Below are 24,618 nucleotides of genomic sequence, written 5' to 3'. Positions count from 1 at the left end.
AAGCCCCGAACAGCTGCAAAGGTACTGGATCCTTTATTACTGACAGCAGGTAAATATAAGATGCTGATGGGCAGGAGGGCAAGGGCTGTGCTTCTCTGAGGGGATCCTGATGGTCCAGGACCAGGGCTGGCATGGGCATTAGAAGGATTGTAGGAGGTGGAGTGGCACAGCCCCTGCCCAGGCAGCCCAGCGCCCAGCTGAGCAGAGCCTTCACCCAGCAAATGCCAAGGGGGACTATTTGGGTTACAAAATGAACAAACAAAAGCCATCTACACGTATTTACAGCATCCCCCTCCTGCCGCCAGCTCCCTCCAGGCATGAGTCAGGGCTCGGGGTGCGCCCAGCCCCCCAGAGCAGAGCCCCGGCTGGAGGGGACAGTCCTCGACAAAAGTGCCAGCACCAGGGGCTGCTGGGGCTGTGCTCGCAGCCCCGTTGTACAGCAGGATCTCCAAGGGGCCTGCTGGCCGTCAGCTGGGAAGATGGTCCTGAGAGATGGGCCATTCCCATGGGACATGCAGGTCCTCCACCAGGACAGGCAGGCAGCAGCATCCTGCTGGGACCTGGTGCGTGCAGCTTTGCACTGGTTCAGGGTGTCTTGCTGATCATCTCCAGCTGAAATCATCCTCAGGAGGACAGTGTTTGGGCCACCTCCTCTTCCCTGGGTAGGAGAGCCGGGCCTGCCCTTTCAAAGGAGGACCTCCTTCCCCTGGGAAGGAAAATCGGAAGCAAGGATACAGCAAAGACAAAGGGGGTGCTTCTGGCCTGGGGATTGATCTACAATCCGCCATAAAAAACCAGTTTGAAACAAAACCCATCATTTACTCTTCAATTTGTACAAAATAACAATAATAACAATAAAAATAATAATAAAAGGTGCTGGTGGCCCCTGGCTTGCAGTGCCCCACTGTGGTGGGGGGGTCTCAGTAGGCAAAGATGACATGGTAGGTGACTTGGTGGCCATTGTCCCAGGCGTAGAGCAGGCGGTCCTTGGGGTTATAGTCTATCTGCGTGGTGTAGGCGTACTCGTTCTCAAAGAGCAGCCTGGGGATGATCTGCGTGTTGGTGTGCGTGTCAAAGGCGTACGAGATGTTGGCGTTCCTCTTGTTGTAGCTGTCGACCGCATAGAGGACCCCGCAGATGACAAAGCAGTTCCCATAGAAGTTCTTGCGTAGCCCCGTCCGCCATGTGGTCTCCTTCTGGGTGCTGAGGTCGGCTGCGTTCAGCTTGCTTAGCACGATCACCTCCTGGTTGAAGCCCTCGTAGCTGATGGCTGGGTAGATGACCCACAGGCCGTTCTCATCCACGGCAAAGTCCACGTCAGAGTGGCCTCGCCACCGCCACGGGGTGGACTCCTCGTAGGCCACGTCGTGCAGCATGGCCCAGGCGGCCACGTAGCGCTGCTTCAGGTCGTACTTGATGATGTTGCGCGTGAAGGCCCGGTTGTAGTAGAAGGAACCGTTGTAGACAACGTGTCCTGTCCCAATCCAGCTGTACGGGAGCTTGTAGGAGTTGCTCCAGCGACCTGCAGGGCAGACACACCTGCCTGCTGAGACTTCCCTTTGCTGTGGGGTGAGTGGCCATGCCAGCAGCACCCCCTGCCCACAGCTCTGTCTGCACTCCCTCCCTGACTGCCAGCCACAACCTGAGCTGTCCCATGCTCTGTACCCCACACACCAGGTGCCAGCACCCAAGAGTGGAAGGTCCCTCGGCAGATCATCCCCCCGTGATGCAGCATCCACAGGAACGAGGATGCTGCTTGGATCAGCTGAGTGGTGGCTAGCATGGTATCAGAGATGGTGCAAACTCACCTTGCTTGAAATTGTCAAGGTTCCTGAACTCCACCAGTGTGTTTCCATAGTAGTAATTGGTGACATAGATCCGCTCCTCCTGGGCCAGGGGGTCCTTCATCCAGGCTCCCTCGTTGCGCCCGTAGGTGTTTTGCGTGGTGGGCCCGGAGATGGTGGACAGCGTGTCCTTGCAGCGCCCTGCGTGGGCAGGGAAAGGCTTGTGAGGCCAGAGGCAGGGTGGCCATGCTCTCCCTGAAGGCGCCAAGCCCCTTGCTCACCCAGCAGGTACCCCCTGCCACCTTGGCTCTGCTGCAGCTTTGTGAGGCCCAGCAGGACTGGCCAGACCCCACAAACATCTCCCCACAGCCCCGGCCATGTCCCTGCTCCAGCTGAGGCTGCTGACTGTCTGAGGTCCCATCTCTTTTTGCTCTGCCCAGCCCAGCCCCTAAAGGTGGGAGGAAACTACAGTAGGTTCCAGAGTTAATAATGAAACCTGGCACCCCGGTGAAGCGCTGTCCTGCTGCCATCTCCATGGCACCTTCCACCTGTGACCAAATCCAGGTGTGCAGGACGCACCGGGGGCACGAGCCAGCCCCCCTCACAAAGCTGGATGGGCACAGAACCTGCAGGCACTCACCAATGATGTTCCTGATGTCCTCCTCCTCCAGGCCCTCCTTTGGGGTGGCAGGGATGGCCGGGCTGACTGGCATTGCCGGGGTGTTTGCCTGGACCCAAGCTCCTGGGCTGGGCTCCATGTCACTCCAGCCTCCAGTGGGGGTGGCTACGAGCAAGCTCTCTGTGGCTGTGGCCACCACTGTGCTGGCCATGCCTGCCGGGAGCTGTGGGGTCCCCTCCTCCGCCAGCCCTGCCGGAGCAGTCATGGACTCTGGGGCGGGGATCAGCCAGCTCACGGCGTTGGGGTCTGGCGTGGCAGGGGACAGCGGCACCGTGGATGTCACAGCAGTGCCCGCAGCTGGCACAGTGGTGGGAGCTATGCCAGCGGTGGGTGGCCACCCCACTGGGGAGGGCTTTCTCATGGGCTCGCCTGCCCTGCTGCTGGGCCTCAGGAGCTGGTCCTCTATCAGCAGATCCACCGTGTTGTCCCCGCTGAACAGCTCGTCCGCTGCCAAACACAGGCACAGGTGTCAGCCCTGCAGCCAGGCTCCCCGAGCCAGGCCCCTCCAGCCGGCTCCCTGGGCACTGCTGCAGGCTGGCTGGTTCTAAATCCATCTGCATTCCCTCTCCATGTCCCCTCAGAGAACTGCAGAGGCTGACTGCCCATGTCAGGAGGTGAGTGAGGCCCCATCATGGTGACATCCACCACCTCAGGCCAGGCAGAGCGGGAGGTGATGGAGATCAATTCTGCCCTGCCACCTCCCAGAGACAGGGCAGGATGGAGACCCAGCTGCACTCCAAACCAGATCCCACTCACCTAACCCAGGATGCCAAAGCAGGAGCCTCAGCCAGGGCACGGGGATGACTGGGATTCCCCAGCCAGCACGGGCATCCTTTGCTCCCCCTCCTCTCCAGGAGCTCACAAACCCCCACAGGGCAGGGCAGGGCTGGATGTCCTCGCTGCTGAGCCAGTCTGCACAGCGAGGGCACTCGCCCTCCTGCCCTGCCCGTCCCGCTGGTCCGTGAGGGCTCATCCCCTGCTCCCAGCACGGCCAGGGCCATGAGCCCTGAACTGCCTTCCACCACAGCAAACACTGCACAATCCCCCCGGGGTGCCATCGGGCGGGCAGGTTTGAAACACAAGGATATTTAATAAACCTCCATTTACTTCTGGAAAGGTGTTGATGCTGGGTGTTTTGAACCAAAGCAGTGAGCTATTTCCTTCACTACCAGGGATTTTCCATGGAATAACAATGCTGCGCTGCCCCGCATGCACAGCTCAAAGGCTGCACAGCAATGAGGCACCAGCTGTCCCACCTCCCCCTGCTGCCCCCACACACTTTGTCCCCACGTTCCCAGGGGATGAGGCACTGGCTTTGCTGCAGGCTGCAGCCACCATCCCACCATGGCTGCATACCCAACTCACGTTGCTCCTCGATGTCATTCTCTGAGTCGGTGGACTGGGCTTTGTAGTAGGTGACCCCTCGGACAATGGTGGGCTTGGAAGGAGGCCGGCTCCTCACCCGCAGCTTCCTCTGCAAGAGCTGCTCAGGCTTCTTGTCCTCCAGAGAGTGCTGCAGCTCTGAGAGGGATTCCACTGAGTTGATCTGCTGGGAGATGGTTTCATCCTTCAGGAATCTTTCTTCATATTTTCCCTGGAAGAGACACAGGAGGTTGTTACCAGATAGGCTAGAAATGCCACGTTTTGGTGAAAGGGCAGGTCAGGCTGCACAGCCCCATGCTGGGCAGAAGGATTTGAGCTCCCTCTCTCCTCAGGGTCTCCCTCAGTCCATTCTACCATGGGAAACCCTTCAGGACACAGCAGGGTGGCAGACCAGCACTGCTCCTGCATATCCTTGGTGCCCCCCTGCAGTTCTGGGACTCAGGGCTCCATAAGGCACATGCTGTGGGGTGCAGGGCAGGCAGGAGAAGTAGGGTCACTCCCTGGACCCTACTCCCTACTGTACTCACTGCCAGGGGCTGGTTCCAGCAGCTGATCTGCAGAGTGTGCAATGTGCACTGAGCTTACACAGGGCAGAGAGGCTGAAGGCACCTTCCCAGCAGGACGGGAAGCTCCTAAGGCAGGGACCAGGAACCCCCCCAGGGCAAGGACCAGCTGCCACAGCTCAGGTCCAAAGGATTTCATCTCATTAAAGAAAATCGAAAAGCCAGCCTGAGGGTTGAAGTGGTGCCCATTTGGCTGACAAGATGGGCCTTGCTGCAATTAGCAGTGAGAAAAAGGGAATATTGGGAAATGAGGTCACTCAGGGTAATAAAAGCCCCATGCTCTGCTCCCCTGCCTGGCTGGGGCTGGCTCCTCTCCAGCAGGCAGCAGCTGCTCAGCTCAGAGAGAGGGGAGCAGGGGAGTGGGGCTGGAAGCACAGCCGGACACCCCTGCCTGGGCACGGCTCTCCATGGGGCAGGGAGCGCTGGCACAGCACAGCTGGTGCCATTTCCCGACCTGCTGACACACAGTGCACGTGTGGGAGCCCACCCCTGTCCCCAGGGGCTTGGGGAGCCATCACCACACGGGATCTGCAGAGCAGGGGTGGAGGGCAAGCGCAGGCTCTTGCCATCCTCAGGAGATGAGCACCCCTGCTTGAGCTGGAAATTATGCACTAACTGTTCCCCCCCTGCCAGACACCTCCTACTGCCCTGCAGAGGGACACTGGGGTGAGGGCAGGACGCTCCAAGAGCTGCCCAGCAGGGATCAGAGGAGAACGGGCCATCCTAGATAGTACCAGTGAAGCAGAAGAACTTGGGTACACCCTGGACAGACCTTTTCCCAAAACACCCCGCTCACATCTCTCTGGGGCTGCACAGAAACCGCTGCCCCAGGCAAAGGATGGCCCCATGCTGGGCAAACCCATGGGGACCCCACAGTCTGGTGCTGGGTGCCAGAAGCAGGGGGATGCCCAAGCCCCTGCCCAGAGCCCGCCAGGCACAGGGGCTGCTGGTGGAGGGGTAATTGCCTGGCTGGGAGGGAGAGGAGGCAGGCGACAGGCTGTCCCTCCACCGAGCCCCAAGCCCTGCTAATCAAAGGCTCTGTTTCCCAGTGCTTCCCAGCCGGCCCCGCAATGACATCACGTTTTCCAAGCAGCTCAGCCACCGCTGACCTCGAAAACCAACAACCCCGTGGGAAGGGGGGAGGCCGAGGGAGCAAGCTCCCTCTGCTTCCACCAACATCCCATCCCAGCAGCAGCTGGGCTGTGCCGAGACACACGGCTTGGAGTTGGAGGCACATAAATGGGAGAAGAAAATCACCCCGGGGCAGGGGCCATGTCCAGAAGAACCCCAGGGCTGCAGAGCAGAGCAGTGACACCGAGCTGTACCTCTGAGTGAGCAAAGGCAGCCTCAGCGTCCCGCTGCAGAGAGCTCTCGATGTCAGCCAGGCTGTTGGTGAGGAGCCTGGAGCAGTTTTCCCTGCCAGGGGGATCGGGCAGACCCTCCTCCCCGCTGGCTCCTGCCCGCTGGCCTTCCTGCGTCAAGTTCCTGGACATGCCCTAGGAAAGCAGGAGAGGACACTTTAACGACAAGGGATGTTCTGTGGCCCCCAAACCACAGCCCTGAAGCTCCGTGCTGCCATCCTGGGCTCACAGCTGGGGATTCTCCATGAGGCTAGGCACTTCAGCTGCTAAGAAGATGCCCATGACCCCAGTGGGATCCAGGAACCCCATCCCTGGTGTACATATCCCAGATCCACTCTTTGCTGCAGGTTCCCATAGAGTGGGAGAGTGGCCTTGAGGCTCTTCAGCCCCCACCCTCAGGCACATTTGCCAGCTCACAGAAGGAAGAGGAAAAGACAAGCTGAAATACCTTAAGTCAGCCTGGTGCCCTTTACCTGTGACAGCAAGTTCATCTTGTATTTATTAATCCCACTTTCCTGGCCTGGCCACACAGTGCCTGCACTCAGGGACTGCTGCTCCCCAACACCTTCTGCTCCCACAGAATCTGAGAATCTGGGGACAGGACAAGAGCCAGTGACCCTCAGAGAGCTGTCCTGTGACAGTGACAGAGCTGGGGCTGGTTGCAACTCACCCAGCAGGCAAACCTCTTCACCCTTCTCAGTCCCCCAGGCACAGGCACACCCTGAACCCAAGGGATTGTTGCAGTCTCTGCTCATCACTCCTTGGGCTTCTACACCTCAAACAGCAGCTGCTTTGGATAGGTGGCACATGAGTCAAAGCACTTTAGCACAGACACTGGGGGTGGTTACCCTGATCCTTCATTTTCAGTCTGTTCCATCATTAATTTCTCCTAAACCCCACTGTGACCTCCATCTGTGACCTCAAAATTGCCAGCTGATGCGACAGCTGTGAGCTGAAAACAAAGCAGAGGAGCTGCCTCACCAGAGAAGGCACTCCACAGACGAAGAATTGGGGATTCCTTCCCTCTACCGACACCGCTGGTCTAAAATACCTTGTGGTACTGCAAAGAACTCATGAAACCTTCCAAGTTCTGCACACAGAGGGTCAAGCCCCAGCCCCCTCCACGGGCATCTGAATTCCCAGTCTTTACTCAAGAATCATGAGTTACCAGGACACTTTGAGGCTGAGTCCAATGGCACAGGAACTCTCCAGCAAGCATTCTGCTGCAGTCAGCAGAGGAGCAGGGCATCTCACGATGCTCTCCCAGGAGCAGCTCTCAACACCATCCTCCTTTGGGGACTGATTCCAACAGCCTCATGCCCTTACTACTTCTCCTGTGCAATTTTTTGCTTGTAACCTGCTCAGGGATGAAATCTGCTTCCCCGTGAGTGGAGAGGCAGCCCCAAGGCCTGGCCTGTGATGCTGCTGAGGCTCTCAGCTGCTGTGCAGGGCAGCAGCTGCCAAAAGCACACCTGCCTGGGAGGGCAATGCTCTGAAGCCACGCCAGGCTCCAGTTCAGCATCTCAGCTGTCCCTGCTGTCACAGCCCACGGCCCGTGCAGGGCATGATCCTCCTCCACATCCTCTCAACAGGAATTCCTGTGCTAAGCCAGCAGCAGGAGGCATTTCACACCTGCTGCCTGCATCAGCTCGGCTCTGCCCCAAGCACTGGGCAATCTCCTTCTAACCAAGGCCTCTCCTGCCTTTTCCATCCTGTCCAAGTGCCCGCAGGCAGCCTCAGCTGTTTTTACATGATACTGCAGCCTCACTTCTGGGAAATTGGAGACCCCTGTGAATTCCCTGCTCCTACAGCTCCACAACTCCATCCCAGGCCACACTCCTCCAGCCCTACGGAGCTTTCGGCCCCTCTGTCTCCCTGTGACAGGCTGTGAGCAGAGTGACAAGGCTGCAAAGGTCACCCCATGGGCCCAACGTGCCACCATCACTGCTGGCTCTGAACCCCCTGCATAAAGTAGCTGGTATGCAGGGCCACTTTGGTACTGGAGCAGAGTGCAGTGATAACCCCACCTGAAACACTCCCTTGGCAAACCCAAGTAATGACTGAAGAACACATTAAACTACAGGAAGAGGGTGGGATTGCAAAGAGGAACACTGGTGCTTTGATATTTTCAGACCTCAAAACCCCTTTTGGGTCAATTTCCATGCTTGGAAACTCAAAGCCCCCCAGGCAAGTGTGCTCCCCTCAGCAGCCTCCTTCCTGACCCCGGGACGGAGCATGCCGTGCCTTCCCGAAACACTCTGCAAGTGGAATTTTGGCTTTATAAATCATCATCGCCTCTCAGCTCCTGGCTGGAGACGAACAGGGCTGCTCCACTCCGACAAGAATGTGGAATTACCGTCCCAGATACGGACCACGGGAGAAAACTCCACTATTTAATCTGGCAACCTGTTGCTACACAGCCGAGCACAGCTTCAACTGCAAACCCTACGCTGTGCTAGCCAAAGAAATATTAAACTGTATGGAAGTGAAAATTATTTCACTGGAAGTCTGCTCTAAAATTAAATGGAAGGCTGAGGGTTCTGCTCTGTTTTAACACAGGCCAAGACGTAACTTGGTCCTTCAGGAATGTGAGCTCCTTGGCTCCCCACAGTCCTGCTGAGTGTACCCCAGCACCAGCCTCAGACCTCTCGCCCCCACATCAAACAGCACAAAAGCTCCTGGTTGAGAGCAACCACCACACCAGCACGCAAGTAAAACTGAGAAGAGGAAAAACTTAACAGCAGGGCCTTCTGACCCAAAGGAGATGCTGCTCCTGCTGAGGCCACAGCTGGGATCCTGCTCCCAGTGTAAGTCCTGAAGGACTGTGAGGGCTGGAGAGGGTCAGGGAAAGCTGGTGGGCTGGGGATGCACTGAGCACTGCCAGTGATCCGGTCTGGTTCACACATCTAAGTCTGGTCTGGTTTAGTTTCAGCCAAATAGTTAATTAGAATTTCTTCCCAGGCAACGTGGCTCTGAATGTACCAAAGGTAGCAGGACCTCGGCTGGAGGCCAGTCCCACCAAGGGCAAGGACATTGAAGGAGAGCAGGACTCACCTCCTCGAGCTTCTCCACCCGACCCACCAGCTTGGTTGTGACTGAGTGCAGCTTCAGAAGGTCCAGGCCATAAAAGGCACTTTCCAGCATCTCCATGATGGAGGAGAGCTACAAGGCAAGGGGAGAACAGTCAGGCAGCAGCACTTGCTGTAACATACCCTCATGTAGCTTCTTCAGCCAAAAAGTCGAGTGCACTCCACCTGAGCGCAAGAATTTGCATTAAAAGGCAAGTTTTCCCTTAGACAGCCCTGCTGCACTGCTGCCCTGGTCAGAGCACGGCATGCAGAGTGACACTCGCCACCTCCACAGAGCCTCAGGGCTTCAGGAGCACATTTTGGGTGCTGGGGATCAGTAGCAGTGCAAGGTGAAATGCTGCTCTCTTTGCCAGCTCTGGGCAGGCTCTCCCTCAAGCCCAAAGGGAGAGCCCTCCCACATCCCTCCACCAGTGATGTGACTGCCAGCAAAAGAGGCAACAAGAAAAAGGCAGCTCAGTTTGAGATCAGACTCTGAGTTCATGCCATCCTGTGCTCTTTTTCCTGGAAAAAGAAGAAACTTGTTAAAAAGTTTTAAAATACTCTCAGATGGCAAGAGTGAAGAAATAGGAATTGGGTGCCAGCCTGGCAACAGTCGCCATCAGAGGGATGCTGCTCTCTCCTGCAGCCACTCATTTCACCAACACCCCGTATTTAAGTCACCCCTGTGCCCGTGTCCTGCCCAGCATCAGCCCTAGGTCACCCCTGGGATCTGGACAGCAGAGCCCTTGCTCTGCATTTTGTCCAGTTTCTGGTGCTGCGCCATGGAGGACAGTGCTGAGCATGGCATGGCTGGTGGGAAGGGCTCCTGGGCCACCTCCTCCTGGTCCCACGTGTCCCCATGTGTGCCCCCCATGTCCAGCGTGGTGCTGTAGACTCTACAACCCCGATGGCTGAGCAGGATTTTCAGTGCATAGGAATTACTACAGGGCGGTGACATTTTCTCCCAGCAGCTACAAACTGGCCAGCAGAGCTTCGTAAACATGGGAGAATCACAGGCAGCACTGCTGGCAGCACTTGGAGTTTCCACCCCAGCCTCTGCAGCCTCCCTGTGGAGCTGAGAGCAAAGGAAAGATTTTTTGGGCCAGATAAAATGACAGCATTAGGAGACAAGAGCTGTTTTATGGCTGTGCATCCACTTTCCACTGAGAGCTGGATGGAGACGACCGATACAATGCACACTGCCTGCCAGACAGCCACTGGAGACAACCACTTTCCCTCCAGGCTGGAGAATTTCCATCAATGCACAAAGGTTGCAGACTGCATTAACCTTCTTCCAAATGATCCTGAGCACGGCCTCCTTGCACTGACTCTGCACCAAGACCCCCAACACTTATGCTGTGCCTGCAGGCAGCATGCTGCCACTTCCCAGAAATAGATCTGAGATAAAGCTACTCCCTGCCAACATCACGCTGACCTTCCCCCAAAGACCACACTGATGTTCCCATCAACTCACTGCTTCCCTCCCTTCACCCACTGTGGACTTTGGCTCCCACTGGTCTGATGGTCCATGAATTCCCATTGGACCTTACTAAAGGCACAGATGGGACTGAAACCTTCAGCTGGGAAGCCCAGTGCAGGCATTCGACTGAGTTTGGTTGCCCTGGGCTGTGTTCCTGCTGCCTGGATTTCTCTCTCTTTCTCATCATTCCCTCAGGGACTCATCCTCCAGGGACCTTCCCACAGCTCTCCCACACATGGAGTACCCAGGGCTGCTGTGTCAGGTAATTCTGGTAAAACACAACATACAAGTGACCCTGTGCCCTTCCTGCTGCTGGACCACGCAAGAGCAACACTTGTTGCACCAGCAAAGAGAGTAAAACCCTTTGGGGCTGCTAGAGCTGTGGGGTTCACTCATTGATAGGCTGTGGGGGCTGCTCCTCATAAGCAGCTTACTGGAGCTGTGTCCTCTCCTTCTTCCCAGCCTCTCCTACAAGAAGGGGCTGTTCCCAGTGATCCTGAGCCCCGGAGGGGCTCTGTGTTTGGAGGGAAGGCAATCCTGTTGCCCAGCTCCCGGGCTGGATGCTGGCAGCACAGAAAAGCCCCGAGTGTGTGTGTTTGGACAAACCTTGTGCAATGCCTGGCCGCCAGCCCTTGCAAAGGAGCGGAGGGGCCGGGGCCAGTTCCTAGAGGACAGCCTTTCACACCACAGCTGGCTGCGAGCAGCGCCCGGCGGGAAGTGCTGCCGGAGCCAAGGGACGGCCAGGCAGCTCTGCTCCTCCTGGAGGAGGATGAGGAGGGAGCTAGGAGCTCTGCCTGCTTCCCGGCAAGGGACCACAGGGGTGGCTCTGTCACCTCGGGGGTGTCCCCTCCCCTAACCGCAGAGAGCTCACGACTCTCATCTAAGGCCACGTGGGACCCACTGGCTTTTCCCCAGACGAGGAACCATCAAACAACTCCAGACTGGGACTCCTCCTCCCCTGGAATGATGGATTGTCTGCCTGTGCCTGTTTATCTTCCCTAGCTGCAGGGGAGCTTGGACATGAAGCTGCTAACTGTCTGCAGTCGGGCAAGATGAAACACATCCTCAAGCTCCAAATTAATTAGAACAAGCCCATCGTGGTGGCCTCAATGGCAGCTGCCCCACAGCACCTTGCAGGCCACCCCCCCTTCCCACCCAAGAGGGATTTAGGGGCACAAGTGCCACCAGCACCCAACCTGCCACTCCAGGGACCCGCCGGGACTGGACCAAGCCAGTGGTACGTTCTGCTGCCCTGCACTGCGAGCAAACCAGAAAACCCAGCAGGGTCTGCTGCCAGCTGCTACACCAGCAAAAGGAAGCATCCAGTAAAAGTCAGGAGGACTTAAAAACAAACACTGTCACTTTTGGAAAAGAAGTATATATTACTAGAGAGACAAAATACTAAAAAGTAGAGAAGTGTCAGCATTTAAAACAACAAATCCATCTTGCCATCAGCCAGCTGTGCATCACGCCCTCACGCTGACGCATCAGCAGCTTTCAGACCATGGAGGCCAAATCAGCTTTTTTGCGTGGGTCCTTGGGAGTCCCTGTCTGCAACAGAAAAAAGACCTGGCAGCTGCTGAGCAGAGCAGAGCTGTCCTCCAGGGACATTTGGAGCTGGAGAGAGGGCAGGGAGCAGCCCAGTCCCTACTGGGCTCTCAGCACAGAAAGCCACAGTGGACCCCAGGGAGCACAGGATGAATCAAGTGAATCATCCACTGCAGCTGCTCAGCTCAATCCCTTAAGCTGAGCTTGACTTCTATATCAAACATGCAGATATAAATAGGAGATGGTTTAAGAAAAATGTTCGGAAATAGAACTTTTTTTCAGAAAAAAACTCTGTAAAAAAAAAAAAAAAAAGGGTTCATAAGATGACCTTGTCCCCAAAGAGTCAGGAGCTGAAGCTGCTCTCCTACCTTCAGGTCGCTGCTTTCTGCCTCCCGCAGCTTCTTCAGCCTGAAGTCGCCCTCGCAAGGGTTGAGAGCTGAGGGGGGGGCCACGCAGGCACACTTGCAGCTGGGTCCTGACGTGATGGTTTCCACCGTGTAAAAATCCTCGGCTCTGAAGGCACCCTCGTTAATCCTCTGGCAGGCGCCACGGCCCAGGGGTCGGACCAGGCATTTGCAGCGGCAGTCGGAGCCCTCAGACACCGCCTTCACCTTGTCGTAGTCACCTAGCAGCTGAGCACAGGTCACCAGCAGTGAGAAACCTCCCGTCCTCCGCCTGCACGCCCAGGGACACGCACGGCCTAGAGCTCAAGGTCCAAACAAGGACACTCTGGATACCCTGAGTCTCGAGGAAACTGGCCAGCTCTTCCAGAATCTGCCAAGCCAAGGAGCTTTCTCGAGAGCGCAGAGCTGCTCACTACCTACAAGGGGAAGAAAAACTGGCTTCTTCCAAAGGCGTATTTTTTATTGCACTGTGCACAGAACGCCGCTTTGAATTTTGAATACAAGAATTTTTAATTTTTCTGCTTTCTTTTAATGCTCTGTGTGCAAAAGACCCAATAAGCTACCAGCTACCCAAAGCAAGACTGTTTTACACCGGCCAACAGGGCAAGGGTACATTGGAAGAGTGACTGAAAGCCACCCTGTAAGCAGTGTAACCTGGTGGTGAAGCAGTACTTGTGATTAGCTCTATACAATGCCAGGAATTTCCTTTACGGAGATTTGCAGACAGCGCTTCTGGAAGCCCCAGCACAAAAATAACTTTGGCGGTACATTTGCAATCGTCTCTGCGTTAGCCATTTCCGAGGGCAGATAATAACATGCTGCCTGATCAGCCAAATCTAACAGAAACCTCCACCGCATCCCACTGGCAGGGAGAGAGCCCGGATCCCTCCCTTCGGGACACAAAGAGGCCCCAGCAATTCTCCTCTCAAGGAGTTTCCCTTTTGCTGAGTCTCCCCGGAGAAATTATAGGATGGAGTCTGTGAAGTGCTCCCTGATGGGCTTCAGTGATTTCACTGCGCCCTCCGTAATGAACTTCCTCCAGTGCTCATCATCACTGAGCTCCACCGAGAATGTACAGCCAGCAGCACCCAGGATGTGCGCAGCATCACCCAGCACCACCGACAGCCTGCACCCAGCATCACTCAGAGTGTGCACAGTATCACCCAGCAGTGCCGAGAAGTCTACACTCAGGAGCACCCGGCTCTGCCGAGCACCGACAGCACGCAGCACCAGCCAGCGCCCCGCAGGGCGCGCCCAGCCCCGCCGGCAGCGCCCAGCCCCGCGCCGAGGCGCCGCAGCCCCCGCGGTACCTGCGAGAGGATGTTCTCCTGGTTGTCCGCCTCGTCCTGCAGCGGCTCGGCGGAGGGCCCGGCCGTGCCGGCGGGCTGGGTCCCTGCCCGGCAGCCGGCGCCCAGCGCGGCCAGGCAGAGCAGCAGCGGCAGCGGCCGAGCCATGGGCGGGGGTCGGAGGGGCCGGGGCCGGGGCCGGGGCCGGCGCGGAGCCGCCGCTGCTCGCTCAGGTGCGGAGCGGCGGGGCGGGCGGGGCCGGCCCGGGCTCCCGCCCCGCTCCTCCTCCTTCCCTCCCTCCCGCTCCGACCTCCCACCCTCCGCCCCTCCCTCCGTTCCTCTCCCGGTCCTTTCCCCTTCGGCGGCGGGACGAGCCCCCGGCGGCGCTTCCCACCTGCGGCGGCGGCTCCCCACAGCCCCAGCCCGCTGCTCGGGCTCCGCGGGGCACTCGAGCATCACCCGCCCGGAGCAGGCTGCGGGGAGCCCCGGCACTGCTCTGGGGAGCCGCCACCCTCCTCCCCAAAGGGCCTGCGCTGCCAGTCGGCACTCGGCGAACACGAGCATCCCATCCCTGCCGTGTGCCGGGAGCTGGGGTGGACGGAGAGCCATCCTTACGGCCTGTCTGGCCCTTTGTCCAGCTCCAGAAACAGCCTGGCTCTCACCCTCCATCCTTTGGGCTGCCGGGAAGTGGTCCCGATGGCACGGCGCGGCACACCGCGGCTCTCAGTCGTACTGCCCACACTGGGGTCACACAAGCAGCGTGTTCCAAGAAAGGCTCCCAGCCATAAGTGTGGACCTCTGTGTGCTCGCTGAAATTCAGGCTGGCGCCGTCGGGAAGCGGCTGTGCTCTGGCAGTCTTGTATCCTTGTGCACCTCCTGCCAAAAGGAAATGTTCTGGACTCGCTGTTCCCGGGCAGCGCAGGCACAGCACCTTGTGCTGCGGAGGGCTCTGCACTGCTGTGACAATGGCTCACCGACACAGGAGGGAACCCGAGGTGCCCTCCCAAACACACCGACCCAGGGCAGCACAACACCGGGTATGGCACACGCTCACATTTCCTCCCAACACGCCCACGGGTTGCGGGCAGAAGTCACACGCACGGCAAGTGGCATGAGAGGCCGTGTAAGCTCTTGCTGAAGCAAGGCTGTGCGCAAGCCAAGCGCCCCCGGTCCCTAATGCACACGTGTTCCAAAACCACCCCAAATCTGGTGCCTGCAGCCCTGGGACCAGGCTCCCTCCTTAGGGGGACTCCAGCACCTCCATTCCACCCCTCTCTCCCACGGTAGCTCTGCAGGGATGGAGCTGCCAGACACAAAGAAAACATCTCCTGTGAGAGAGGAAGCAGCTGTGGCAAGGGGATGGCGGACGATGCTGACCTCAGGATTCGTGTGGGATGGCGCTGTGCCTCCCTTTCCTCTGGCCTCCCTGGGAAGGGAAGCCTGCAGAGAAGGGGGCAGGGCCGTGTGGGTCCCTGCAGCAGGGCTGAGCAGAACAGAGCAGGATGGGAAGCAACAGGGAAGGCTGGGAGGAGAAGGACAGTCAACCTTTGGCAACTGGAGAGCAGTGGGAGGCAAAGGCATCTCTAAAAGCCTCCCCCGACCAGCCTCTCTCAAGGATAATTGGTCCCTTGAGCACAGACTCCTTCACTTCTGTTTCCATGGCTCAACTTCCCTGAGGACAGCTACCCCATCTGTCAGCACAGGCTGTCCTGAGGCTGCCAGGCCAGCGCTTCGGGAGTCCCCAGCCCGTGCCCAGCTGGCCCTGAGCACCAGACCCCCGTGCAGTCATGGCACTGCCAGCCCAGAGAGCTGCCACAGCAAACAGCACCTAAAACCGTGGAGGCCTCTTCCTAATGATCACTTTCAAAGGCTGGAAAAACATAAGGAAAAAAAATCACTCAGGGTATTTCAAAACTAAAAGGAAGGATTTCACATGTTACTGACATACCTTGCTGATTTCTTTTCTTTCTAAGGGGAAGAAAGCATTTCTTATGGTGGTATTTACTTTGGGTTAAAGATGGGTTTAATCCTGTCCTTTAGGGGCAAGGAGAGAAACTGACAGGCCCTTTGGATTCAGAGCAATCATCTCTAGAGTCTGAATATTCCTCCTTCAAGAAAAAAACAAGACAAATCCCCAGATTGCAGAGGACAGCAGAGCAAGAAGGTGTGGTTCTGGCTTTTCTGTCTTGCTGACGGAGACTGGCCCAAACTTCGATGAGAGCAGGAGGCCCCAGTATCACCATAGCTGACCCCATTCTGTGTTATTGAGCTCGAGCAAAGCCAGGGCTGCCCAAGGATGCAGGTGGACAGTGCTCTTCAAAGTGTAACAAGAACAACCAGCTGGTCTGGGTAAAAGGGAATTTAAGTCTCAGGACAGGCAACGAGTATGTCTGTGCCTGGAGCAGAGAGTGCAAAATCCTGCCCCCCAAAGCACGTCCTAGGTGCCTCGCCTCTCTGTGCTTGTCTGGCCCCTGCGAGGGGGCCCTGCAGCCGGGGGACACCGTGGGCCAGGCCAGGCCAGCGATGCAAGGACCGCTCTTGTGATGCCAGGGTGTGCTGAGATCGGCAGGACAGACGGACGGCACAGGCGGCACATCCTGCCCCCGGGGGACACCTGAGGCTGCCGGGCCCCGGGGCGGGCAGGTGCCGGGGTGGGGCCCCGCGGGATGCCGGAGCTCGGCCGCTCCGTCCCGCCCGTCCCGCTGGCGGGGGCGCAGCTCCCCCGCGCGGCGCCGCCCGGCCCGGACAGCCGGCCGCTCGGGGCTGCTGCTCCCCGCAGCTCCCGGCGATTAACACGCTTCCTGCCGCGGCCACAGAGCCGTGCTGGCCTGCCCGCGACCCGCCGAGCCTCCTCCAGGCGGCACAAGCCCAGCGCGCCCAGCCTTTCCTCGCAGGAGAGATGCTCCAGTATCTTCTCCATGGCAGTGACCCCCACTGGAAGCTCTCCAGGGTTTCTCCTGCTCCCGGCCAGCCCCACACAGCATGCAGCACTCCAGGTGTGGCCCATGCAGCCCTGAGTGGAGGGGAAGGATCCTCCCTGTGCCTGCTATCAGCCCTCAGCTAATGCACCCAGGACACCATCCACATTCTTCCTTGCCTAGGTGTGTTCCTGGCTCCTGCCCAGCCTGTTCCCTGCCAGCACCCTCAGGATTTCTCTGCCAAACTCCCTTCCAGCTGGGTGGCCCAGCACATACCGGTATGGGGGCTGTTCCTGCCCCTAGCAGGACCCTGCCCTTCTCTGTGCTGAGCTACATGAGGTCCCTGTCACCCCATATTCCCCAGCCTGTCTCTGCAGGCAGACCAAGCTTCCAGCTTGCCAGGCACTCCTGCCAGTCCGAAAGGACATGTCTCAGAAAACTTAGGGTCAAAACATGAAAGATCCCTAGCATCACAAGGATGGGACACATCATCTTCCTTCTTATCTGGCCCAGAGGTGAGCAGGGTGAGCTACAGGCTGTGGTTGATCCTTGCATGCTCCCGGTATGTGCTGGAGCTCTTCCCAGAGTCTGTGGCCTCAGCTCAAGTGGCTTTTGGTGCCATGGCCCTGGGTGTCAGCACCACATCCTGCTGAGAGAGACCAAAGCCTCAGGAGGCAGATGGTGTCTCTGTTCCCACGCTGGATCCTGCGAGGCACTGTGCACACCAGAGGTCACAGATAGAGAGAGGCTGCTGGAACATGTCCCCACGTTCCTGGGCTGCCAGCAGCAGCCAGGGCTCCTGAAGGCAGCGCTTCTGCAGCTGCCAAGGAGATGGCTGAGGGTGGGAAGTGAGAGGTGGACTCAGCAGCTGCCACTGATCTGACAGCTCGTGCTTGGGGTGGCAGGAGCCCACAGGGCCGGGCAGGGGCTGCAGCGATCAGCGGCAGCACCTCGTGCAGCAGCTCCACCACGCAGCTTTGCACAGGTGCCCAGGCTGACAGAAGCTCCCTCCCACGTCCATCCACTGAAGGAGGAAATCCATACCATGGAGGGAATTAACCTGGCAGGAAAACTTGTGACGTGACCCTGAGCTGCAGAGCAATTTGAGAGGTTTCCCCGCTGATCTCAGCAGTGAGATTTTTGTTTATGTCTGTGAGTCAAATGATACCTGGGTGAGCAGGCACACGCTCCGGAAACCATTCTGGGGCTGTCCACGGGAGAGGGAGCCACAACTGCCCCAAGCCTGGCCCTTCAGCATTCTTCTGTCAGAGCACCTGCCCAGGGGGAGGAGGCCTGTCCGAGCCAGAACAAAAACTGTATTTAAAAATATGTCCTAAAAGCAGTTATAACTTCCAAGCACGGTTTTTGAAACCAGGAGCAGGCCAGGTGAGTTGCACTGTGTCAGGTGGGTTAGCTGGCTGGAGGAGCCCCAGGCTTCCTAGGCAGGTCTGTTCCATCCATAAGAGCTTATGAGAGTAGCTTAAGGCTGGGTTTAGGAGAACCTGCACTAAGCTGAGCTGCACAGGTACTGATTACAAAGCTCAGGACAGGTTACTGCAGTGTGAGCAAAGTGGGACTTATACAAGTTCTGCCTTATAATGATATTATGCTGAAATTCCTGGCTTCCTGTTCCTATTCACCAAACAGTGGCAGATGCCAGGGCCTGACTTTTTCCCATTGGTGTCAAAGACTTTTGGGCTTTCCTACCCATCAAGGGATTCTGTCCCTTGCCAGCACTGGTACCTACAGAGTACCATGGAAACCCCTGCTCCGTGGCTACCCCGTGCATGGCACAGCCAGGAAAACAGCTCTGGCTATTAGTCCTGGTTTGAACAGCACAGGAGATGACAAAGAAATCCAGTGGGTACATATAAGGGTGTGTCCAGACCTCTGACCCCCAACTCATACCCAGCACCTTCAGGCATGCAGCTGTTCCATCCAGCCTCCCTGAGATGCCAGCTGATTGTACCCATCCCCACTTCACACTGTAATTAACCCTGGCCCCTGTGATCAGGGCAAGCTTCTGCCCTGCTGTGTTTCAAAATACCAATCTCCCTGAGCACACACATCCCTTTCCATCAGGCACGTGCCCTCTCTGCCGCGTGGGGCTGTGCAAGACAGGCCCTGGCTGTTGAGGCCACTCAGCCAACAGCAGTGCCCTGCCTCACAGCACACTTGGAGCACACCCACACACTGCCAGGCTGCTCCACCACCTGGGAAGGACCAGCAGGTCCTCCTGCCCTCTCTGTCTGCACATCCCACCCTTCAGCAGGAGGCTGTGACAGGAAGGGTGTGCAGAGTGTGTCCTGCTGGCAGGTGCCATGCCCAGTCACTGCACGTGTGTGCCCTCGCTGCCCTTGGCACTGGGGCTGCATCAGCACCCTCTGCACGTTGCACCATCCCAGCTGGCACTGGCACCTGACAGTCACAACAAGCAGCCCCTGAGTTACCAACAAGCCCTGAGTTACCATGCTGCTGCTGCAGGGCAGCAATGTCTCCACACAGCCCTACTGGAGCACCTGCCCTGCCCTCCCCACACACCTTCCCCCTCCCCTGGAACCCCTCCATGTTGCCCTGTCTTCTTGCCGGCCTCAGAGCAGCCCTGCCAAGACAGGGCAGGGGACAAGAAGGGCCCTCAAGGGGAAGCAGGGGCTTGTGGTAGCCATAGAGCTGCTCAGGGACAAAGCAAGGAAGCAAAGCCTTCTGTTTCAGTCTCTCAGACAGAAAACCCCCTTAGAAGTTTCTGGGGAAACCTCCAGCTTGGACAAAAGTGAGGCTCCGAGGACTGGTTGGCTTCAGTTCATTTGGCTCCAGGGAAACCAGCCTGGCTGACCCACATGACTCCCAGCTGTGCTGGGACCCACCTTGGGATGTCCTCCTTGCTATTTCCCTGCTCTGCTCTCTCCTGAGCTGAGCCATGGACCTGAGAGGTCAGGGGACTGTGCAGGGAGACCCGGGCAGAGCCTGCACACCCCAGCCAGCCCCTGCAGAGGCTGCTGGAGGTCAGCGTTCAGCACTGCTGGCAAAGTGAGCACGGGCCAGGTCCAGGACAGCCTGTGCTGCTCCAAGCAGCGCTTCTGAGGTGTCCAGGCCACCATGGTTGGACCCACGACTCACACAGCAGTGCTCTGATAAACATTGGGAAAGCTGCCCTTTGTCCTGCAGCAATCAAATCCCTGATGAACACACCGCTGAGGGATGCAGGGCAGGGGAGAAAGGTGGAGAGAAAACAGGGATTAGCAAGGCCTGATATAAACATGACCTCTCTCTGACAGCAGCCCGTGTCACAAGGGACAGTATTGACATGTCCCTGGGGAATGAATGAGCTCAACTCCTCAGGCAGGGAGCTGCCAGCATCAGCCTGACCAGCAGCATTCAGGGAAGGTCCTTGACTGAGTGGGATGTGCTGGGACAGGTTTCTCCAGCAGGCACCACATACCAGCAGCACGTGCCCCTGAGGTGCCCTGGGCAGCATATCTGGGGGTGGCACCAGTGCCAGCGTCACCCACCCTGCCCAGCATCACCTGTGGGTGCTGCTCATGTCCAGAGGAGGATGGGGAAGGGCCTGGAGGTGAAGCCATGTGAGGAGCAGGGAGGTCACTTTGCTTGATCAGCCTGGAGAAGAGGAGGCTGAGGGGAGACCTCATAGCAGTCTACAGCTTCCTCACAAGAGGAAGCACCAACTTCTCCTTTCTGGTGACCAGCAATAGAACCTGAGGGAACAGCAAGAAGCTGTGTCCAGCAAGGCTTTCGTTGGATGTTAGGAGAAGGTTCTTCACCCAGAGAGTGGTTGGGATTGGAACAGGCTCTCCAGGGAAGTGGTCATGCCTGCCAGAGTTTCAGAAGTGTTTGGACAATGTTCTCAAGCACATGGTGTGCAGGACCAGGAGTTGTGCTTTGATGATCCTTGAGGGTCCCTTCCAACTCTATGACTCTATGGAACCTGTTCCAACATGCTCTGCTTGTCCTGGGATACCAACAGCAGATCACTCTGCCATGGTCAGTGCCCACACCTCACTGAAGATCCTTTGGGCTTTAGGGGCCCAAGAGGTGTTGGAGAGGACTCCTTCACACCACCAGCTTCTACCCCCACCAGCTCAGCTTGATGCTTCCCCTTCTCCCCTATACCCTTGCCAGCTCTGCTGCCCTGCACCCCAGCAGTGTTGTCCTTGGGTTTGGGAAAAGAGACGAGAGCAGGAGCTGGGCCCAGCTCCCAAACTGCACAGAGAAAAACTGTGCCCATGGAGGAGCAGCATTTCCTGCAGGAGTGCCCTACCCTCATTGTCCCTCAGGAAACACTGTGCCTGTGGCACCAGGAACACCGGAAGGGCTTTGTTGGATGGAAATGCCAAAGGCCATCAGCACGTGGCTGGGAGGAAGCCAGTCCTGCCAACGAAGCTGAGGTGGCTGCACCCAGCTAGAACTGCCTGCTTGGGCTGTCCTGCTGCTGGCTGATTCACTGGCCCCATGCCTGGGGTTCAGAAAGGCAAAGCTTCAGTCCCAGCAGGACTTCTGGTCCCCCTGCATATGGCAGAGGTGTCCCCAGAGCCCCTCTGTGGGACAGGGTATGTGCCAGAGTACCCAGCCCGTGCAGAGCAGGGAGCTCAGTCATGATGGGTGTTCCCATGGCTGAGCACTTGGGTGCTGCACTAACCCCACACACTGCCCCTCTTGGAGACAGCTCACCCTGCAGCAGAAGTCTGGGCAAGAGGACAGATCTCTTCGCTCAGGTGCCCAAGGCCAGCACATGAAACCCTGGATACAGAAGCCTCACATGGCATGGAAGGAGGGCAGGAGAATGGCGAGCACCATGGGGCCCTGCAGGGAACCAAGAGGCAGAGTGGCAGGTTATCAATGCCTTGTCTGTTCCTGCTCCTGGAGGGCCATCCTTGGCCAGGCACTGCCCAAGTCCATGTCACCAGGGGCTGTGAGAAGGCACCTGCAGCTGTGAGCCACTGCCTGTGTACAGAGCCAGGCCCAAGCTGCCAGCTGCTCCTGCCATTCCAACTTCTCTGACCTGGTTCCAGTGTTCCAGCCTAAACCTGAGGGAGCGTGCCTGCAATGGGCTCCTCTCCCCAACTTCAGTGACCTTGCCCTCTGCCACTGCCTGGCAGTGAGCCCAGGGCCCAGAGGAGGAGCCATCCTCAGAGCTGGCCTCCAGCCCTCCTGTTCTCTGACACTTCTGCTGTCACATGCACCTGAGTCGTGCCTCCCACAGTGTTCTGCCAGCTCCCATCCACAGAGCCCAGACCCAAGGGACAACACATTACCCTCCAAACAAGAATGCTTGTCGTGAGCTGGGCTCAGCAGGAAAAGCCTGAGTCAACCCAAGAGCTGCCCAAAGCCAAGGAAGCCAGGAGCTGCTGAAAGGTATCCAAGGAATTCAAGGCAGGGATGAGATGCAGCCCTCCTGAGCCCCTAGCTGCGGCAGCTGCTGCCAGGCAGTGTGGGGAGGTAGAGTGAGGATCTGCTCTGCTCTGAGGGCTGTTAGTGGCCATCAATAAAGCCCTGGCACCTGGAGGCCGTGCTCCCACATGCCAGGGCTCTACAGGCCAGCCAGGACAGAGCAGCACCCCCACAGCCTTCCCACACTGCAGCTTGAGGTGACTTCCCCAAACCATCGCAGCCAGTTTGGCCTTTGCTGGCTCATCAAGAATGAGGCACCTTCTGCTCAGGTGACAAAGATGTGAAATATTGCTGCACCTGCCATGTGCTGCCCAGGGGGTGCCAGCCACGGTGACTCACGGAGCTGCCAAGGGACACAAGTCCCCCTAATCCCAGCCTAGCTGACCAAAGCTTCTGCTGAGACGGACAGAAACACAGAGAAGGCCAGCTCTGGAGCTGTGCCTCCATGGTACACCATCTTTGTCTTTAGCAGCTTCTCCTTGGCACAGCCTGAGCCCAGGCTGAGTACCCAGCCACACTCGCATTTGCTGAGCTTGAGACAGCTTGAAGGGAGAAGTGAATGCACAGTGAGCAGCTCAGCTGCTCTGCTTCAAGGTGAATGTCATCTGCCTGCCCTGTCGTCTCCCCGGCTAGCACTTTGGTTTGATACAAACCCTTGCATCTGCAGAGGGGTTCTGGCAGGGCAGCCTTCCCAGGCCCCTCTCGCTGTTAATTACAGCATCACAGTCTCTCCAAGCTCTGCTCTGCACAGGAGCACCGACTGATGAGCTTAACAAGGAATTTACCATTCTGATTCTCCTCACGAGTTGTTCCTGAACTCATCTGCCATGAGAGGATTTCTCCTCTGAGCACAGCTCCATCTTTCAAAGCACTGCTGACAATGTTCCCTGACTCTAGAGGCAGTCTTGGCTCTACAATTTGCCCATTCCAAGTAAAACCCACCCAGACCCAGGTCCCTCTTGTCTCTTCCCTGCCAGGCAGAGAGGTCATGCTGCTGGAACACTCTCAGAGGGGCTTCTGCTCCCTGTTTCTCACCCAGCCCTTCAGAGCTATGTGTCTCCTCCCCCCACTCTGGGCAGCTCCCAAGACTTTCAACATCAAAGCTGCCATCCACTAAGCCTGGATCTTTCCAAACAGCCTGGCTGTATTACATCCACCTGTATACGGGAACATGCCGGCCCTTGTTGTTCTCTTCCATCCCCTTCCCTTCCCTTCCTGGAGAGGCAAAGGGCACCCAGCCACGGGATTTCAGCTCTGACACACCAATCTCAAGCTTTCTCCTTCCTTGGCCAGGGCTCAGCTCCCACCCACCCTCCTGTTATCCATGCCCTACATAGCTGAAAGCCAGTTGAGCTGAAAAGCAATGGAGAGCTCCGGCTGTGCGGGGGCAAGGCAATGTCTTTGCTGACAAAGGTGAAAAACCAGTGGCTCAGGATGAGGCACAGCTGTGAGATACCAGATCACACAGCTGATTGTGCAGGGTTTCACAGAGCAACCACAACGAGTCTTCACACTGAAGACCTGCCTGGATGTTCTCTGGAAAGCTCCATTTCCAAGGATCACTAAGAGCGAGAGCCTGTGTTAGCAGTGATTCATGGCTGCCACTGCCAGCCCTTCCTTATCCCAGCTGGAATTTCTCACCAGCCTGCACCCAAGGGCCCCGTGCTCCAGGCAGGACCTGTTTCCATTGCACAGAGGAGCTGGGTGCAGCTGGAAGGGATTTAGCCCCACGCACAGGCATCTGCTGGCCAGGAGCAGAGCGTGAGGAGCCGTCCTCCCCTGCAGACTGGCACATCCACAGCAATGGCCAGTTCCTCTCACAGCCAGCTGGGGTGGGCAGCCAAACCTTGGCAGCAGCCAACACCTGGGCCACCCTTTGGGAAGTCCCTGTTTCAGGGATCCAGGTCCTACCTGTGCTTTCAGGACAAAAGAGAAAATGTGGGAGGTGGTTATGGTTCCCACCCCACAAAACAGTCCCAGCCTTTGGCTGCAAAAACATCCAGCTTCTCAGCACATGGAGGAGAGGGGCAGAAAGTGAGGTTGAGCACAGCCAAGTCTTTTTCTACAGAAGGGCATGGACAATGATGCCTGGGGTCACAAGAGCAGGCAGGAGCCCCTGTAGAGAAGCAGCGACCTGCAGAACAGTGGAGCACCTCCTCCCACTGAAGAGCATTCCTCTGCAGACACCTGGGCTGGCTGTGCTTCTCCAGCTCTGTGCAGCACCAAACAGGTGGGAAATGACAAGTGCATCCCATCTTTCCAGGCCATTCCACTCTCCAGGGCTCAGCTTGTGCTTTAGCACCTTTTGTTCCTTCTTTGTGTCACTCTGAAGAGGAAGCTGAGCTCGAGGTCTCCAGAGGCCACTTTGCACCCACACCAAGGACAACCACGGGCAGCAGCTAATCCCTCACTACTTCTGAGTCCCCCACGTGCATCTCCCAGGCTGGAATACACATCTCAGGGCACCAAGTGACACCCCAGCAACCAGGGGGAAGCTAAACCAAACAGCAGGACAGAAAAACACACTTTCTCTAACCCTGAGCTGCAAATCCTCAAGGGAGAGCTACAGACAGCTTTTAAGATGAACCAGAAACAAATGCATAGCTTTATTGACAGCAATGTCATGGATAAAGACTGGTCACACATCCTCTCCCCTCATCAGCCACTGCATGCTCCAAAGGCAAAAAGCATTTGTCCCATCCCATTCCCACTTTTCCTGTTAAATGTCTAACTTCATC

The 24,618-nt window shown here is 57.4% G+C and overlaps 1 protein-coding gene across 3 annotated transcripts; it reads right to left on the bottom strand.

The window, feature by feature from the left end:
• Positions 1-14: 14 nt before the first annotated feature.
• On the bottom strand, positions 15-13,741 carry OLFML2B (olfactomedin like 2B). Of its 3 annotated transcripts, none has more exons than XM_059854828.1 (8): positions 13,581-13,741; positions 12,235-12,498; positions 8,825-8,932; positions 5,735-5,905; positions 3,820-4,057; positions 2,425-2,910; positions 1,809-1,985; positions 15-1,522 (listed from the first exon to the last, which is right to left on the bottom strand). In XM_059854828.1, exons 1-8 carry the CDS (start codon positions 13,722-13,724, stop codon positions 921-923), a joined length of 2,190 nt encoding a protein of 729 aa, XP_059710811.1. In that variant the 5' UTR covers positions 13,725-13,741; the 3' UTR covers positions 15-920. The 3 variants fall into 3 exon arrangements, with proteins under 3 accessions (XP_059710811.1, XP_059710812.1, XP_059710813.1); XM_059854829.1 differs by having other exon boundaries at positions 3,829-4,057; XM_059854830.1 differs by lacking the exon at positions 5,735-5,905.
• Positions 13,742-24,618: the final 10,877 nt, after the last annotated feature.

This window comes from Haemorhous mexicanus, chromosome 9 (genome assembly GCF_027477595.1).
Source record: "Haemorhous mexicanus isolate bHaeMex1 chromosome 9, bHaeMex1.pri, whole genome shotgun sequence".
Taxonomy (NCBI): domain Eukaryota; kingdom Metazoa; phylum Chordata; class Aves; order Passeriformes; family Fringillidae; genus Haemorhous; species Haemorhous mexicanus.
Note: the sequence above shows the minus strand (reverse complement) of the source record. Positions and strands in the feature narration are given on the sequence as shown.

Coding starts and splice junctions, on each gene's coding strand:
- OLFML2B (XM_059854828.1), bottom strand. CDS start 13,724: ATGGCTCGGCCGCTGCCGCTGCTGCTCTGCCTGGCCGCGCTGGGCGCC. Junction 8,933..12,234: donor CAGAAAGCAGCGACCTGAAG/GTAGGAGAGCAG, acceptor CTTGCCTTGTAG/CTCTCCTCCATCATGGAGAT. Junction 2,911..3,819: donor CGAGGAGCAACGTGAGTTGG/GTATGCAGCCAT, acceptor TGTGTTTGGCAG/CGGACGAGCTGTTCAGCGGG.